Source organism: Medicago truncatula, chromosome 7 (assembly GCF_003473485.1).
Source record: "Medicago truncatula cultivar Jemalong A17 chromosome 7, MtrunA17r5.0-ANR, whole genome shotgun sequence".
NCBI lineage: Eukaryota > Viridiplantae > Streptophyta > Magnoliopsida > Fabales > Fabaceae > Medicago > Medicago truncatula.
The window spans coordinates 40,306,567-40,325,146 of record NC_053048.1 but is presented as its reverse complement, the minus strand read 5'-3'; the positions used below and the strand labels follow the sequence as shown (position 1 = coordinate 40,325,146).

The 18,580-nt window shown below is 34.0% G+C and overlaps 2 protein-coding genes across 4 annotated transcripts; one reads left to right on the top strand and one right to left on the bottom strand.

The window, feature by feature from the left end:
• The first annotated feature begins 7,290 nt into the window (after nt 1-7,290).
• On the top strand, nt 7,291-12,660 carry LOC11435620 (probable zinc metalloprotease EGY1, chloroplastic). Its single transcript, XM_003624644.4, has 10 exons — nt 7,291-7,812; nt 8,801-9,262; nt 9,430-9,570; nt 10,317-10,418; nt 10,667-10,878; nt 11,145-11,195; nt 11,328-11,397; nt 11,834-11,902; nt 12,171-12,221; nt 12,305-12,660. Exons 1-10 carry the CDS (start codon nt 7,501-7,503, stop codon nt 12,461-12,463), a joined length of 1,629 nt encoding a protein of 542 aa, XP_003624692.1. The 5' UTR covers nt 7,291-7,500; the 3' UTR covers nt 12,464-12,660.
• A 374-nt stretch (nt 12,661-13,034) lies between these two features.
• LOC11442978 (probable inactive leucine-rich repeat receptor-like protein kinase At3g03770) lies at nt 13,035-18,580 on the bottom strand. Of its 3 annotated transcripts, none has more exons than XM_024769686.2 (8): nt 18,318-18,580; nt 16,194-17,588; nt 15,938-16,071; nt 15,264-15,504; nt 14,172-14,374; nt 14,024-14,076; nt 13,741-13,852; nt 13,035-13,493 (listed from the first exon to the last, which is right to left on the bottom strand). In XM_024769686.2, the coding sequence occupies exons 2-8, from the start codon at nt 17,500-17,502 to the stop codon at nt 13,221-13,223; spliced, it is 2,325 nt and encodes a 774-aa protein (XP_024625454.1). In that variant the 5' UTR covers nt 17,503-17,588; nt 18,318-18,580; the 3' UTR covers nt 13,035-13,220. The 3 variants fall into 3 exon arrangements, with proteins under 3 accessions (XP_024625454.1, XP_003624691.1, XP_024625453.1); XM_003624643.4 differs by having other exon boundaries at nt 18,037-18,579; XM_024769685.2 differs by lacking the exon at nt 18,318-18,580 and adding an exon at nt 17,741-18,016.

Here is an 18,580-nt window from a genome sequence, read left to right as displayed (position 1 = left end):
TTGTAAGGCTTTAGGCTATCCTTGTTTTGTTAGAGCTTAGCGTGAGATTCCTTATTGCATGCTCCTTCACTAGATCAAATCGATTGTCTACATTAGAGGGTTATAATCTAAGAATGTAAAGAACTCAGTGTTAAGTTTGTAAGGCTTTAGGCTATCCTTGTTTTGTTAGAGCTTAGCGTGAGATTCCTTATTGATCAGTCAATGTAGGAGCTCATTCACTAGATCAAATCGATTGTCTACATTAGAGGATTGCAATCTAAGAATGTAAAGAGCCTAGTGTTAAGTTTGTAAGGCTTTAGGCTTTCCTTATTTTGTTAGAGCTTGGCGTGAGATTCCTTATTGCATCAGTCAATGTAGGAGCTCCTTCACTAGATCAAATTGATTGTCTACGTTAGAGGGTTGTGTAACAGCCCGATTTTCGCTAGATTTATTTTTAATTGTTTTAATATGTGTTTATATGTGCTTGTGTGTGAATATTTATCATTGAGTGCATTTTCATGGGTTTTCGTGTTAGAAGGGTAATTTGGTCATTTAGTGAGTAAGGGTAATTTAGTAAATTCATGTGAGGATTATTTTTAGTGTTTTAGTGAGAACCATTATTTTACTAAGTTACTAGTGTGGTAATTAGTTGTGAGTCGGTAAGTGATGGTTGTTAGTATTTTACCATTAGGTGAGTAGAAACATTTTAGAATTGGGAATGAGTGAGTTAAGCCCACTAAGACATTAGAGTTAAGTCCATTGCAGAGGAGCCTATATACACTCTTGTCTTAGGAGAAAATAGGTCTTCTTTTCATTTCATTAGAATTTTGAGAGAGGTGGAGAGAGAAAGTTCAAGAGAAGAGGAAAAGGGTTAGAAGGGAGAAAAGCTTGAAGACCCAAGAGGTGATAGAGATTCTAGGAGCTAAATTGAAGCTTTGGCTAGGGTTATTGCTAATTGAGGTAAGGGGGTTAGATTTCAATCATAATTAATTAGTTGTAATTTTTCATTAATTGCATGCTTAAGTGCTTAATTGAATAAGTGATTATTTTGTTCATAGCTGTTGAAATTCGTCCTCTTGCTATGATGATATGTTAAAATACATGAAATTGGTGATAATTGAATTGTTGTTGGTGAAATTGCATGTTCATAGTATGAGAAAATGATATATTGTGAATTGGGCTCTAAATGTTGAATTGTGTTATGTTGTTGTTGATTTGTGATGAGAATCATGTTTAATTGATGTTGTTGTTGTTAAGAGATATTGAAGATTTTTGGCTTGTGTGTTCATAAATCATGAATTTGTGATGTGAAAGAAACTATTGTTGTTGGTTTTGTAAAAATGAGTTGATTTGGTGAATTATGTTTAAATGACATTTGTTTCCTTGTTTGATGTGTTCTTGGGAGCCCTTTTAAGTGTCTTGACCTGTAAACAAACTTTGGGCATTGGGAGATCAAAATTGGGAGTTTTGGGTGAAAAAGGATTGAAACTCGTAAGTTTTTCTGCAGAACTGATCACTGTTCGCTTAAGCGAACGCTAAGCGAAGCTGTAAGCGAGCAATCACAGTAGGTTCTGGAACTCGGTCGCTTAAGCGAACCGGTAAGTGAACAGTAAGCGAACTTTTCTGTAAGCTACTGGAACTTGTTCGCTTAAGCGAACAAGCCCAGTTTCAGCAATCTTTAATTTTCGTTCCAGGCTTTAGGGGACCAATCCGAGCTTTCTAAAATACTTCTTTCAACTTGTTTAATCTTTGTTTGTACTCCTAAACCTACTGGAACATGATTTACTCATTCAAATTTGAGATTTTCTATTTTGGTTGAAACTTGAACTTTTGATAAATTCGGATGTTGTCAGAAATGAACTTTTGTGAACTAAGATAAATTACAAGTTGGGTCTACAGTTCATATGGACTTAGGCAAAACTTGTAAAGTTGGTTTAATATCTTAATCATATCAAACTTGATTTTCGGGTGGGATTACGAAATTTGTGAACTTGGGGTTTTCTCATACGAACTCAGGCTAATCTTCGAACTAATGTTTGATAGTTCGTAAGTGGCTTAAGCTCATGACTACATGATTGATTAAAATTGATTTGTGAGTTTTCAAACTTGAATAAGTTACTTTGTTTTGAAACTATCAATGTTAGCCGTTTGCCACTTGATACAGACTTTGTCGAAAACGATTTCTTTAAAGCCAATTACCTTATAATCCATTGTGATTAGTTTTATATGATTGAATGAAGATATGTGAGTAGATGGTAGGTGTTGAATGTGAGGTTTATCACAAGATGTTGTATTTTCCTCTTTTACTTGGAGGGTGACAAAATGTGCAAAATGGTTGAACTATATAATATAGTTGAAGTTGATTAATGAATACTTGTTGTTGAATTGTGATATTTTGGTGATGACTCTTAATTGAATAACGACATATTGATTGTGTGGATGTAAATACTTGATAATGCAATTGTTGTTGAAGTTGATCAATGTAATTGGAGGTGTACTTTTACATTGTGTTCGTGTATGTTGAGTAGTTTGCATTATTGAGTCTTTGCTTATACGTCCATGCATCGTGGTCATATTGAGTCATATGAGAAATGTAAAAGGAGGTGTACTTTTACACAGTTGTTTGTAAGAGAAGGTGTACTCTTACATGAGATGTGCGGTTGACATCTTGTTGTTGTTGATTGGTACCACATGCATGTATGTGTCGGAATTAGGCGCATTGCATAATTAATATGAGTTGTAATTGTTGCATGTGAATGATGATTGTTGATGATAAGTGTGCTTGATGAGTACTTAATCGTGATAATTGGGACTATGATATGAATGTGTATATTGAATTAACTGTTTATGTTAAGTACTTAGAACTTGATTTAATTCATATATGTTCAAATTTATTTTATTGATTATGATTGACGTAAAGCTTATCCCTAGTGATTTATTTTTGTTGTGGAGATTTACCCAAATGTCGGGATTTGGAGAATTTTTATGTTGATATATTTTGATCTCATGGTGTAACACCCCGTTTTCCCAACATATAAATAATATAAAATAAATCAGAGTTCATCGCAAACAGGATGTCACATTTCGTTCTTCAAAATATCATTTAACACAAATAGAGTTAAATTCACTATTTATTTAAACAATTGCTTTCAATAATTAAAACAATGTCGCAACGGAAAATAATCAACGTTTAAACAATACTTGGCACTAAAGGCCTCAACGTCATTGACATAATTAATTTCATCTAAAAATGGTTCAACAATAAATTCATAAAAAGAATATGTAACAGTGGAAAATAAAATACAATTAATCCCCATGCCGTTACGTATCAGAGCGACTCCTAAGACGACACGAGGAATCAACTCACATTAACGGTTACTCCTGGTTATCTGCACGTTACCCACGTAGAGGCAACATTCAAACAGAAGGGGTGAGATTTCACATTCAATAATAATAATAAGCATATAATTCTATAAAAGAATTTAACAACGCAAAATAGCATCAATTCATCATTAACAATACTAATAAATAATAATTTATGGGAGAGAATTTAATAACTCGAAACAACGGCAATTCATCATCAGCAATGCTTCACATAATTCCAAATACCAATCATCAATTAATTTTGCTCAACAATGTATCAACAATGACAATTCAACGATGCAACAACAACGACAACTCAACGATGTAACAACAACTACTCAACAAAAGCAATATGCATGTGGTATCATCAGAGCATCAAGTCCTCTTCGCTTAAAATTAAAAGAGCATCAAGCCCTCTTCGCTTATAATAACAGAGCATCAAGCTCCCTTCGATTAAATAACAGAGCATCAAGCTCACTTCGCTTAAAATGATTATGCATTGACTCAATCCAATGCAACAACAACTTCGCATAATGATTTCATAATTTCACAATTCATCAAAAGGAATAACATCATATAGGCATCATATTAATCAACATATACATTCATATAATAATTCATCAATCATGAACAACACATATAACATCATATTCATCAACATATACATTCATATAATAATTCATCAATCATGAACAACATCATATAATATCATATACAACACCTAGCAATTATTCAAATATCTCCATATAATCATATCAAATTATCCACAAAAGATTTTCATGTCAAACCAAGGCTACTGGAAAGATAACACAATTATCAATAACTTTCATATTTACACTAAAGGCCAACTCAAAACAGAAACGTGTGAAATAGACGCAAGAACGCGAAACAGGGCAGACTGCCACCGAACAACTCGCGAGGCGAGCCAATCTACTCGCTATGGCGAGTTCAACATTCGGACTACTCGCTGTGACGACCTAAAACTGATAGCTCTCGGGAACTTGACATTTTTTCACCCAAAAATCTCATTTTTAACTTCCCTATGCCCAAATTTGATTCCAAAATTTGTCTAAACATTTCCAAACATGAAAAGGCACTCAAAACCATACAAAACATGACTCAAAACATTATTTTAGAAAATCATCAATTTTACTACTAATCAGCCGCGAGGCGAGTAAAACACTCGCCGTTGCGAGTTGACATCGAGGTCACTCGCGAGCGATGACAGACAATTCTACGGGAAGAAACCTGTTTTCAGCCAAAAACCCAATTTTGAACCACCCAAATTCAAAAGGAAACTCAACCTATGTTTATCCCATCTGAACCTCATTCCTTACGTTAATTCAATGGATTTACCTACTCTTTCAACAATCAATTTTTCAATTAACCCTAATTTCTATAACATCAAACTAACAAAACAACAACATGTTAAACCCCTTTTTAGAATCATACAACCCATTATTAGAGAAAGCTAGTCCCACCCTTATCTTAGATTGGTTAAACTCTGAATTCGACAAACTTTCCCTTCTTCTCACAAAGCTCTTCTCTTCTTTGACTTCTCACTTTCTCCCTAAACTGTTTTACGTGTTCTGACTCTCTATTCTGTTGTAACTCTAATTCTCTAATGGTCTCATCTATTTATAATCACTAACTGAGTTTATTTCTCACTTAATCTCTCCTAACATATTCTCCTTTATTTCAATTCTGCCCTTATGCCTCATTAATTTATTTTAATTATATTTCCTCACTAAAATGTTCAGTAATACTAATAACTACCAACACATAATATATCACAATTATTCAAATAAATTATATTAAAAGACACTAAACTCGATAAAATAAATAAATAATAAAATAGGGCGTTACGCATGGCATGTATACTTTTGAGGTGTATGGTTTATACCCGCTGCGACTGTTGAGAGTTTTTATATATGCCTGTTGTTTTGATTTTGAATCGATGACGTGGTGTCTATTTCTTGAATATTTATATTATTCGCGTTTTTTATCGCTTAATAGAAATAAGGCGTTACAGGTTGCAATCTAAGAATGTAAAGAGCCGAGTGTTAAGTTTGTAAGGCTTTAAGCTATCCTTGTTTTGTTAGAGTTTGGCGTGAGATTCCTTATTTTTTTGGTTTCATGTTGCCATGAAGTTTGTAATATCGAGTTTGGTTAATGTGATGTATCTCTCTCTATTTACCTAAAAAAAGCCTATCAAATACTATTCAAATTAAACATCAAACTTGAACACTCCTAAACGAGAATTTAATTTTAACACAATCTAAAATTGAAAATTTAGTTTTAATTTAAAATAAAATCTCAAGATTTACTAATTTTAATTAAATAAAGGATAAAAGCAAAATTAAGATTGAATTATTTTAAATTAAAATAAATATTGAATATTAGTTTTTGGTCAGAAAGTCTAGTGGCTAGAATTCAGCTTATAAGATGAATAAGTGGAGTGTCCGGGGTTCGAACCCTGACCCTTGCATATATAATAAAATATTGAAGTATTAGTTAAATAATAGTCTTATCACGAATTATGGCTTTTGGTTGGAGGTCATTCAAGGCTTTTTGATTGCCACACGTTCTATTTTCTTGTAATGTCCAACTCTACTCTGAAGACAAAAAACATATGTTGTTAATACGACTAAAATGATCTGTCCTTCGTGACGGCCAAAATATTACTGACATTGATTTTTGTCTACTCTGTTCACCATCGTGTATGTGTATGTTCATCGTACGTCTAAACTTCATGAAAGGAAAGAGCGACGATGAAAGAGATTGTTATGATGAATACTGCAAATTTGTTGGACCACATTTCCAAGGTGAAGACCGACTCAATTCAATTATGAAACAATCCGAAGAATTAATTGATGCAATGATCTAGTCGTGATGAGAATTGCTGAATGATATCACAAAACCTATTTGTTTTCTTAGTTTTGTTTTGAGTTGTGTGCAAATTGTTTTTTTTTTTTTTTTAGGATTTTGTCATTCTTTCTATGTGGTTTTATGTTATTTCAATGAATTTAAGTATTGGTATAAATTGTAGCATCATTATTACTACTTCTGTGATCTAAGAGGCGCTAAAACGAACATACATGCCTTGTTTAATTCATTATTGCATGTCATGAACATAAAAGTGAGAGAGAAGATGAGTGGTGCACAACCAGTCATCGTGAAAAGTAGCATCGTCAGCTGCAACCTGAGTGAGAATCAAGTAAGCATGAGATTGTCGCAGATATTAACAATTTTCTGTACGATTTTGATTCGAATGTGGTGATCACTACTGATAAATCAGTTATATGTATGCCCTTCCCTCTCCTCAGATATTTTTTTTGTTGTTGTTGTAGGTAGACGATGACAATAACCATTGAAAACTCAAAAATAAGTGGAAGAGTCGGGTTCAAACCCTAATCACGGATTTTGTCATCTTACTATTTAAATTAAATGTCTGATTGGATTTGCGGTAGTTTGGCTTTTCTCACTTCCCAAAACACATTTGGCTGTTATTTATTGAAGCTATATAGTAGAGCTTTTGGCCAAATGTGCGACAATATTTAACAAACCGTTTGACGAAACACGTGCTAAGACTTGTGGATTCGAATAAAACATTTCAAAATAGTTTATGTATGAATCACACACAATTCAAATATAATATTGTTTATGTTCCAAAATATACGTCATCTTAATAAAATATGTTTGTCTTAAATTATATGTCTTATACAATGTTTTTTTCTTTCTATTATACCCTTACTATTTATCACATAATATTTTTTTTACTTTCTATTTTTGTAAAATCGCTCATATTTTTTCATTCTTCATACAATATTAATTATATTTTTTAAATTTTGATCATTTAACTATAAGAATGAAGAGAGTATATATATTTAAAGAGTTTGAAGATTGATTAATTTTTGAGAGAAGGATTGCTTAAAATATCCAAAGTCTAAAAAAGTAAAGAAAAAAATCCGTTTGGTTTTGGTATTGTCGTATTTGGTTCATACATATCCCAAACAACCAACCAACCAACAGAAGCTGAGAAGAGTGTGTCTGTGTGGAGTTCGTGTTCCATTCCCGTGTTATGGTGTCAAACCCATCCCACTGAAACGCACCGTCGTTTTATTCCTTTCATCTTCTTTATTTCTCCGGTGTAGAAAAATGGGAACTTTAACAAATTGCACTTTACTCCCTCTAAACTCAGAGTTCCGGTTCAAACCGGTTCACTGTTCCTTCAGGAACAAAATCCACTACAACCACCGTTTCAATTCACATGCATCCAAATGGGGAAAGTTGAAGCACGTTCATTTCGATAGGTTTAAGTGTTTTTCAATCAATAACAAAGACGGTGTTGATGATGAAGGGGAAAATGGTAACAAGAATGATTCTAAATCCAATGTAACTACAGTGTTGCCTGATGAAGATAGAGGGTTTAATCCTGATAAATCAACAACACCTTCCACTTCTCAAAGGGTACATTTTTGCTTAATTCATTGAATTCTTGTGTTCTTTTCTTGCTTGGTGGCTTCAGTTGTATTAACTTGTTACTATTTACTCATGCTAATATTGACTCTTTGATATATGTCCCTTATTGGATAAACAACTTATTTGCAGCTTATTGCACAAGCACTTACCATGATAAGCGCTTATGTATAAGCTATTTCTATAATGAAGTATAAAATGATTGTTTTCATAAGCTATCTTAGAGAACTTATGAAAATAAGCATAAAACAATTTCTGATTTGTCATAAGCTGTTTTCGTAAGTTCTCCCAAACAGTCTTTGAAAGCTTATGACAGTAGATAAGATAAAAAAAAGCCAATCCAAACATGCCTATCCTATAGTTAGAAACTGTTACAGATTTGGTTAGTTATATGTGTTAGTTATTAGTCTACCTAGTGTTTAGTGGCTGAAGTGTACAGAAATTTAACAAACTGCTATTGTTCCGCAATACAAAATTTCTTAAACTGTTGTCGAATAGCGGCTATTGTAGTGTAGTGAGAGAAATTTGAATGAAGAAGGAGGAGAGAGGAATCCTCTTTGTTTGGTGATATTTGGCCTAAATATTAAAAAGATTCAATACTTGGCCACAAGTTTCTTGAAGAAGGAGGAGATTCAATACTCTTTTTAATACTTGTTCCCCCCTCCTCTCCATTGTTCCCAACCAAAAACTATGTAAGTGTTTTGATGACTTTAAACTAATACCACCACCCTTCTACTACGAAGAAGCTTAGCAGATATTTGTCGATGTTGTTGTCTATCGTTCTATTTTGGTTTTTATGGTAACTTCTTTTTTGGCAACTAAATTTTAATGGTGTACATATGCTTGAAACCCATGGATCAACAACTTCTAATGATCCTCATGTGTTAAAAACCCACAGATCAATGTTTCTGTTGCATTTTTAAGCGTGAGGATTTTCTGTTGTCATTAATGATGCTGTTTCTATCGTTTACTTTTTCAGTCATCTTTGTCCTCACTTGGATCTGTGTACAACAATTTTCAAGTTGATTCTTTCAAACTCATGGAACTCCTTGGACCTGAGAAGGTTGATCCTGCTGATGTAAAGAAAATTAAGGATAAGCTTTTTGGTTATTCAACCTTTTGGGTGACCAAAGAGGAGCCTTTTGGGGAACTGGGAGAAGGCATTCTTTTCATCGGAAATTTAAGGGGAAAGAGAGAAGACATTTTTTCCATACTCCAAAATCGGCTAGTTGAGGCCACTGGCGATAAATACAACCTTTTTATGGTGGAGGAACCTGATTCAGACAGTCCTGATCCACGGGGTGGGCCACGTGTTAGCTTTGGTTTGCTGCGTAAGGAGGTTTCCGAGCCAGAAGAAACAACACTTTGGCAATATGTCGTTGCATCTTTGTTGTTTCTTCTCACTATTGGTACCTCAGTGGAGGTAGGAATTGCATCTCAGGTATGTTGGCTATCAATACTATTTGAACATCAGGTCGTGATTGGTGAATGTTTGTGAAGAACACTCTTTCTGTAGTCTATCTAAATTTCATTGATTGCATCAATGCCTTACCGTTTTCTTCTGTCGAGTCTATATATTTTATTGTTGCCATGTTTTTGATTCATCAGATCAACAGACTCCCCCCAGAACTAGTGAAATTCTTGACAGATCCTAACTATACTGAAGCCCCAGATATGGAGATGCTATATCCATTTGTTGAGTCAGCGTTACCTCTAGCATATGGTGTCTTGGGGGTTCTTCTATTTCATGTAAGAATTCATGTTTACCGTTCTTTTTTGTGTACGTTTGTTTATATAGTTGCAACAAAATTCAAATTTATTTATTTTTCCTGTATTACAAAAAACTGGATTGAGTTTTCAAAACATAGTCCATGACTCCGGTGTTTAGATTTTATTGCATACTTTCTTATAGAAATGTGAGATCTGAGAGCTCTAAACATCCTACTTTTTACCCGGCTTAAAACAATTAAGTTTGTATTAGTGCAAATAAGTTGTGTACTATGTAGTGCTGTGATAACGACAATGATAGCTATTATCATAAGATATAAGAGAATGTATCTTCTATTGTTCCGAGTCTATATCCTCTTCTTTTTCTCTTTTACGCAACTTCTATAATTTCAAAAATACCATACTATCATACAATGTCTCATTAGGTTATATCAATCCGATATTCTTGTCACTTTGTTGATTGACTCACTATTGGCAATGTATGTCAGTAGTCAAAAGTTTCAGTTAGTTTGGATTCAAGCAATCCACTTTTATACATATGAAATTAGTGTTTACGCTAAAAGGCTGTACAAGTAGAAATACCTGCCATATGTGCTGGATTGCAGATTTACTTATTTATTTTATGCAAAATGAAAATTTCCTATCTTATTTGTGTAGTTTTCTCTACAGTTTTTTTACACAATTCCATGGTTCCATCAACTTCCCCTTTTGCTTCTTGAAATTTTGCCTACATTATATTTATACCTGATGGATATGGCTATGTGCAGGAGGTTGGACACTTTTTAGCTGCATTTCCCAAACAAGTAAAATTAAGCATTCCTTTCTTCATTCCCCACATCACTCTTGGCAGCTTTGGTGCTATTACTCAGGTGAGTTTATATAATTTCTCCAGCCAGTCACTTTTCCATTGAGTCTGAAACTACTATCTGAACGCTTGATCAATTACAATCATGTGCGTGTATTATTAATGTCCAAATTGAACCATCGGCAGTAACTTTTAACCGTCTGTTTTTTGCTATTATACATGACACGTGCTAAAACGTGTCAGTTAGACTGAAGTCTGTTTATGTATTTTGGTATGCATCTAAATGATGATCCATGGCTGTGTGTTGTTTAGTTTAAATCTATCCTTCCTGATAGAAGTACACAAGTAGACATATCACTTGCGGGTCCCTTTGCTGGTGCTGTGCTATCATTTTCGATGTTTGCTGTTGGCCTTCTTCTTTCATCAAATCCAGATGTAGCTGGAGATTTGGTGCAAGTTCCTAGCATGTTGTTTCAAGGTTCTTTGCTACTTGGTTTAATCAGTAGAGCAACTCTTGGTTATGCGTATGTCCCTTCCTTCCTTTCTAGAATATAACTTTACCTAAATATAGATCTAGTGCTTGCGACTTTATTTTATTAATTTAGGTAAAATACAATACTCTAGTGGATCATTATGTGTGGGAAAGTTTCTAAACCAAGCTGTTTCCAAGTGATATGATATGATTGCAGTTGCAGCACATCTTTTTGGGTGCATAAACTAGAATTAATCAGCATGCATACTTTATGTTTTGGCCGCAGTTAACTTTGACACACTGCTATTGTATGTGCAGAGCGGTTCATGCTGCAACAGTTCCAATTCACCCTCTTGTGATTGCAGGATGGTATATAACTTTTCCTTCTTAAACTTAATTTACTTCATAAATCAAATCAATCCCCAAATCTGTGGTTCTTAACACACTTGATTATTCATTATTCAATATTAGGCTCACAATTTTATTTTTATTGTTTTACAGGTGTGGGTTAACCATACAAGCTTTTAACATGCTTCCAGTGGGGTGCCTTGACGGTGGCAGGTCTGTGCAGGTAAATACATCGCTTACGGTAGATTTAATATTTACTTGTCATACAGAAGGCTTGATGTGATATTATCTCGATAAAGTATCAACTAATTTTGACTGTATGAAATGGGCAGATATATATACATATATATATATATATATAGCTTTTTATTGGAAGTGTGAATTTAATGAATTACTTCCTTAATTGTGAAATTCAAAGCACAGAGTAGTTACTGTTGAAAAGAGAGCATTTAGTATTTACTAATATAGAGTTGTCTGATTTGTCTGTATGATAAGTAGAAACAATTGATCGGTAGGTTTTTGTTTTTCCACATAAATATTCTCATTCATGAGTTGGTATATTTTGTTTTTCACAATTGAAATTTGCAATTTTTGTTTCAAATTATCCTAATTTTTGTTTCAAATTATCCTAATTTTTGTTTCATTACATGTTCTTGCAGGGTGCTTTTGGAAAAGGTGCAACAATGGTCTTTGGTTTGACCACTTATACATTGCTAGGGCTGGGAGTGGTAAGTCTAATATTTGCTTAGGTTAAACAATGATACATATTTTTTTTATTCAACTACATTGTTCATGTTAAAGTTTAACCATAACATGAATTGGTTAGAGCTGTGAGCCTGTGACTAATGGGGTTGAGGAGAGGGCTCATGCAACTATTACCAGTCTTTTGGTCATTTTTCAGTTATTTTATTGATTTAATACAAAAATTTGTTGCTTGTTTTAAATTTTCATCGAAAAGTAACTTAACTTTTTTAACCCCTTTTCTCTTTTCAACAGCTAGGTGGACCTCTTTCACTTGCTTGGGGATTTTTTGTTATATTTTCGCAGGTATGCAGATTCTTGTCTTGAATTTTCATGATACTTGTGCAGTTGTTTTTGCAATTATTTATGAATAATTGATGTTTTGTCAGAGATCACCGGAGAAACCATGCTTAAATGACGTGACAGAAGTTGGAACATGGAGACAGACATTTGTGGGGGTCGCTATTTTTCTTGCTGTCTTGACTCTTCTTCCTGTTTGGGATGAGCTTGCAGAGGAACTAGGCATAGGTCTTGTAACCACATTTTAGTTTTAATGGTTATTTGTAGTCTAAAGCCATATTTATAATGAGCAGTGGAATGGAATATATAGGAAAATCATTACCAAAGGAAAGGTTAATTCAATTTTATACGACCCTTGTGATAAAACCATTGTTAACACGAATATTATGTTGTAAAGAAAAAGAATACTATGGACCATTTATTTAGAAAGGTTGTAGTTTCTTTAGATATATATTTTTCACCTGTGGATAAAAACTTTGAAATATCTTTGCAAATACTGATAGAAAATTAACACGTTTTTTCTTCCAAAAAAAGACACATTTGCAATATTGTAGCTTCCGTTGCTGAATTACATGAGCATTTGAAATTGACTGGATTAGTTGCAAATTGCAATAGGGATATATTGTTATTCTAGGTAATTATTTTCTACTTGGCCTTTCTCAAATTTAGTTAAATATTGATTAATTTTCCACGATTGTTTTGCCAATGCTGCTGGCACTTGCATTTTCAACCCAAAAACTTTCTACAAGTGCTTGCGCATGCTCGTGCGCACACCTGTGTTTTTGAAAAAGTAACTTCATTTGGAACTTTCCAAAAGCAAAATTAAACTTTGATATATTTTTCATTATAAAGCTCAGCAGTTTTTGAGCAAGTTACAACATAAAGAACTTGTACTAATCTGAGCCTGTAAACTATAAACCTTAATTCTGTAGGCACTGATCTTTTAACCTTATAATGAAATATACAAAATAGAAAAGAAAAAAGTGAAAACCTTCTGGATTAACATTAATGGAAGGCTGTTCTTTGAGGCCCTAAAGGAGAACCTGGTGACCCCTCACTACTTTGAGAATCCCCTCTCCAAGCATCCTGTACTTGAGCTGCAAACTGCAAATTCCACAAAACATCCTCTATGGAGGGTCTTTCTGCAGGTTCTTTAATCATACACCTCACACATATCTCCGTCATTGTCTTCAGTGATTGTTCCAAGCATGCCTTGCGGATTGCTGGATCAACAATGCTCCTCCGAGCGTCCTCATCAGCTCCTAAGCTTGTTTGCAACTGCACTCATGATACAATTACACAAGTAAGGTCATATAATTGCAAATGATTTGAACTGATTTACTATAAATTGATAAAACCTCAGTTTTAAATCGTCATCACATTGCGGTCAAGTACCAGATATATCCTATGATTACTAAATCGTCATCACAAGTAAGAAAATTTTCTTTTGATTTAATGATTACTAAATTTGAAAGATTAAGAAATCAATGGAAATGAAAATGGCGTGTGGAGTTCCTGTTATTACCAGATCCTTAAAAGCTTCTGCGTCATTTGTTGTTTTTATTGTCCTTCCTAGAATGATTTCCAGTAGTATTACTCCAAAGTCATATATATCACACTTATCTTCATGTTTTCCCCTACAAAACAACATAATTTATTAAACTTAGAAACAAACACACAAGCACTGAACCCACTCCGAAGCCATATGTATCTCAAGTATTTCTCTACATGTGTCATTTCCATTCATATCCTATGGTATGTAAAATTACAATATGATTGAGTTTGTATTTAAATTTCTATAACCACACCTTTTATTGATACTAGAATGTTTGGATCCATCGGAAGAATTTCCACGCCGAACCTGCAAGGATTGACCAAGATTAATTGATATTTGATACCAACAAAAGCCTTTTTTTATCATAAAACAAAATACAATAGTTGATGTTTTTTCCATACCTTTCCTATGTTAGATAACAAAGGTAGATTATAACTGCTAATTTTTGCAACAAGATTGTGATCCAATAAAATATCTTCTATTTTGATATTGTTGGAATATACACCAGGGACAATTCCTGTATGCAAAAATTGGATTCCCTTTGCTACTCCAATTGCAGCTCCAATGCGTTGGGTCCAATTCAGAGATCTTCCAGTGTGGCCATCTGTCGAAAAAATGTGACAGAATGACTGTCAGGATAAAGGATGACAGAAAGGACAATGTTGTCTGAAGTTTTTTATTACATGATGCTGTAAATAATGGTTTAAGAGAGGATATTAATGGTATTTCCTCCTCAAAAACAAATTTTGAACTTCATGTAAGGTACCGGTATGGTTCACTAGAGGTAGGAGAGAAATGAATTTTTTACTACTACCAATGAAACGCATAGCTTAAAAAAAAGGTCCATATGTGCCGCAACATCAAGGTTTTTGATATCTCTACAGCTGTGATTGAGGTTGCATCAGTCGCATGTGACAGCGATTTTCGTACATTATTAAGGATTGCAATCATGTCCGCAATATAAAATCTTGATGGAATCCCCGCTAGTGAGATCATTTTCTATCATTTATTGTTAAAATACCAATTTTACAAATTTCAACCTCAGGTCCGAAGTACGTAACTCGGTTTGTGAGTTGAGGGACGTCGAAAGAGCTCTAACCAGGAGGTTCAAGGTTGGTATTATGCACAGAGAGATCAATCTTTTTGATATCTCTACAGCCGTGGTTGAGGCCGGATCAACCACATTTGATTGCGGTCTCTACATTTTTAAGGATCACGACCACGAATGTGACCACAATTTAAAACCTTGATGAAATCCTCTCTAGTGAGCATTTTCTATCATTTCTTTTTATTTCTTGGTCTAATAGCAGCTTTACAAACTTCAACCCTAGCTCCTAAGTAGATAGCTCGATTGGTGAGTTGAGCATGTTGAAGGTGTTCTAACCAGAAGATCCAAGGTTGAAACCAAGGAAACTAATGTAACCACAACTTAGCATTCGCTTATTAAAAAAACTTCAATGTCAAAAAGCAGTAGCTGTTTTTCAGTGAATTACCAGATGTCCAGCTCCTGAGTGTACCATTTGGTACATATTCAAAGACAAGAAATATTTTGCTGACACTTGAATCTTCTAAAGAACATTTGAAGCAGTGACCAAGAGCGCTGACTAAATGGCGATGCCTAAGTTTCGATATAAGCTCCATGTGGTGCATGAAATTTTGAGTGCTGTATCTTTTTTTCATTTTGATACATCTAATAACAACAATTGAACCATTCTTCAACTGACCTCTGTACATCTGATACATATAAGAACACATTCATCACACATATGCTATAAAAGTTATAATTTCTAGCAACAGATTCATGCTCAAAAGGAAAGAAATTAAATCATGACTGCATGATCAAATTAGTTTTGTGATGCCATTACCTTATATTTTGTATGAATGCATGATCAAAAATTGATTATGATGAAGTCAATAGAAAGTTATAGGTTTAAATATGTAGTGATTATTACAATGGCTTAGCTGCCTCAATTTCTCTGTATTTTTTGAAAAGACAAATCTCTTTGTATATTATAGAATAATCCATGTAACAGTACCTTATATTTTCATGTAACAGCATGCAAACATTAAAACTAGGAAGTCTGAAAAACACATTCACTAATGCACATGATACAAAGATATATTCCTTATATACATCATAATTTGTGATAATATGGCAGGGTCATACCTCTCCATAAGAATCTTCACCCATTAAAGAAGCTGTGTCAAAGTTGTTTGTAGCTGCCTCAATCTCTTCCAATGAAAAACTCCTATAGGTCGGCAGGCCAAGTGCTCCAAACTTCTTTGTTTGAGATATATATCCTTTATGTGCATAGAAATTAAATGTTTGTCAATATAGTTTCAGTGATCATATAACTTCAACATTTAATTCTTCTTTAGCTACAAATAATTATATTCTTAAGAGAGGGAGAGAGATTGATTACTTGCATCAGAAAGCAACTTAGAGGTGTATCCAGAAGCTGCATTCTCTGATATTAATCTTGTTGGAGGGTTCTTCATTTTGCTTCTAGCATTTCCTCTTCTAACAATAAACAAAATCAGCAAAACAAGTGCTACTCCTCCAAGAGTTCCACCTACTATACCAAGGGCAAGAACTACCTTTGATACTTGTTTTTTCTTCTTTCTATCAGGTAATATTCCCACAGCTAAGGCTTCCGTGTGGCAAGAAGGCGGCGGCTGCTGATTTTGTTTCGTCGTCTCGAGACAATTTCTAGCATACAAAACAGTCCTATCAATAGAATTTGAAACTAAACATTTAGGTAAGCTCCCAGTCAAAAGATTCGATGATAAATCAACAACTTCAAGCTCAGAATTACAAGACAGATTCCCAAAGAGCATTCCGGTTAATTTGTTCCGAGAAATGTTGAGGTAAGCAATAGAAGGAAGCGATAACAATGCTGGTTGGAATGGCCCTACAAACGTATTTGATGAGATGTCAAATCGCTCGAGCTGATAATACGAGCTTACATCAGCAGGAATACCAGACCTAAACATGTTATTTCTTAGCACTATAGTAACCAACTTGTTACCAAGCTTAGGAAACTGAGGTCCAAAAGCATTATCATCCAATTCAAGTACTTGAAGATTTCGCAAGTGACTCAAATCAGGTACTACACCATATAACTTGTTATGAGAAAGTGAAATAATTCTCAAATTCTCCAAGTTACTAACCGAATTCGGCAACGAACCATTGAACAAATTGTTTTTCAAACTCAACACAGTTAAGGCTGAAACCGTAGGAACCTGACCAGAAAACATGTTATCGTCAAGAATGAGTGTCTGAAGATTCAAGAGTGATGAAAGTTCGACAGGGATCGAACCGTAGAGATGATTTGAACTCATGTTAACGATTTCCAACGACGAAAGGCGTGCGATTTTACCCGGTAATGGACCCCATATACCAAGAGAAACCAATGTGAGGACTTTCAAACTTGGAAGCTTTACTAGTGTTGTGACAAATGAATCTATCGAGAAATTTTTAGGGAGGGGTGGAGTTTTTCCTTCACCTATTATGTGAAGTTGAGTTATTGTGTCTTCATAGCATACTACAGTGAGCGAAGAGTTTGAATCTGTGTTGCAAAAATCTGTGGAGTTATTCCAATTGCTTAAAGCTGAAGGAAAATTCAATTGTTGTTGAATTCTTAGGAGGGTTTGAGTGTGTGAGGATTGAAGCTGTTCTGAATGATTTATAGAAAGTAAAATAGTAACCAAAACAAAAAACACAGATACCATAGTGTTTTTGTTTTGTTTTGTTATTATATTCTAAAGAAGCATTGGAGTTCTCTCAAAATTGAAGCCTTGAAACACAAGCAGAAACCCTGCAATTACAAGAAGTTATGTTACCTTAAACAAACATAATTTTTTCGCAAGAATCAACTGAATTCAAGCATTATAACTCAACACTATGAAATTCATTATTTCACAGGAAACCAACAAAAAGTACAAGAAAAGTTCAATCATAACAAAATACCATGAAAACTGAAGAACTTCCCCAACAGATTGGATGATAAATCAGTGAGTGCTATTAATATGAGTTAAGTAGTGTTTATACTAAAGTGTTTTTCTTTCTGCTTCAACCAAAGCCAAGTAAATTTGATTGTTTTAGACTTTTAGTAGCAGATATTTTTCACTTGCTTCCAAGATCACCAAACAACTCACAATGAATCTTCCACAAATAAACCAATTTATTTTTTGGAAAAATGAAAGGAAAGAAGACAAAAAATTAACTAGAAATAAATAAAGGGAAGAAAACAAAAACTTCTATACCTCACACCATAATGGAAAAAATCCAAAAGATATTCAGAAAGTGGACAACTACAAGTCTCCAAATCCTACAGAAGCGCATAGAAACTATTTTCCTATGTGTCAGCTTTTCTCTTCCCTTCTAAACACAAGTTAGCTTGTGATAAGGGTTGAAGTGAAGCATGAAAGTGAAGAAAAAACCAAAACTCACACTGTTTTCTTCTCTCTCACAAACTGACATTTCATCATTCTCCCTCATAAATGACTTGCCAAATTCCTTAAAAAAAAATGATTATTTAATCTACCTTTCATATTCCTTATATTTAATTTCTCTGTCTGGATGGTCCTTAAAGAGAAGATGCAGTTTTCTTATGCAAGGAAAAAGCAAAAGAAAGATTCTTGTAATGAAGGTGGCCCTTTATTCTTAACCTTTCAAGTTTAACTTGAGAAGATTTGGTTTAAGGATCAAGTTTTGTAGTTTTGTCATAATTTTGAGGTGGAAAATTTGCTAAAGTAAGCTTTACTTTAGCCATTCATAAATATCAGCTCCTATTGCAATTTCTGCTCT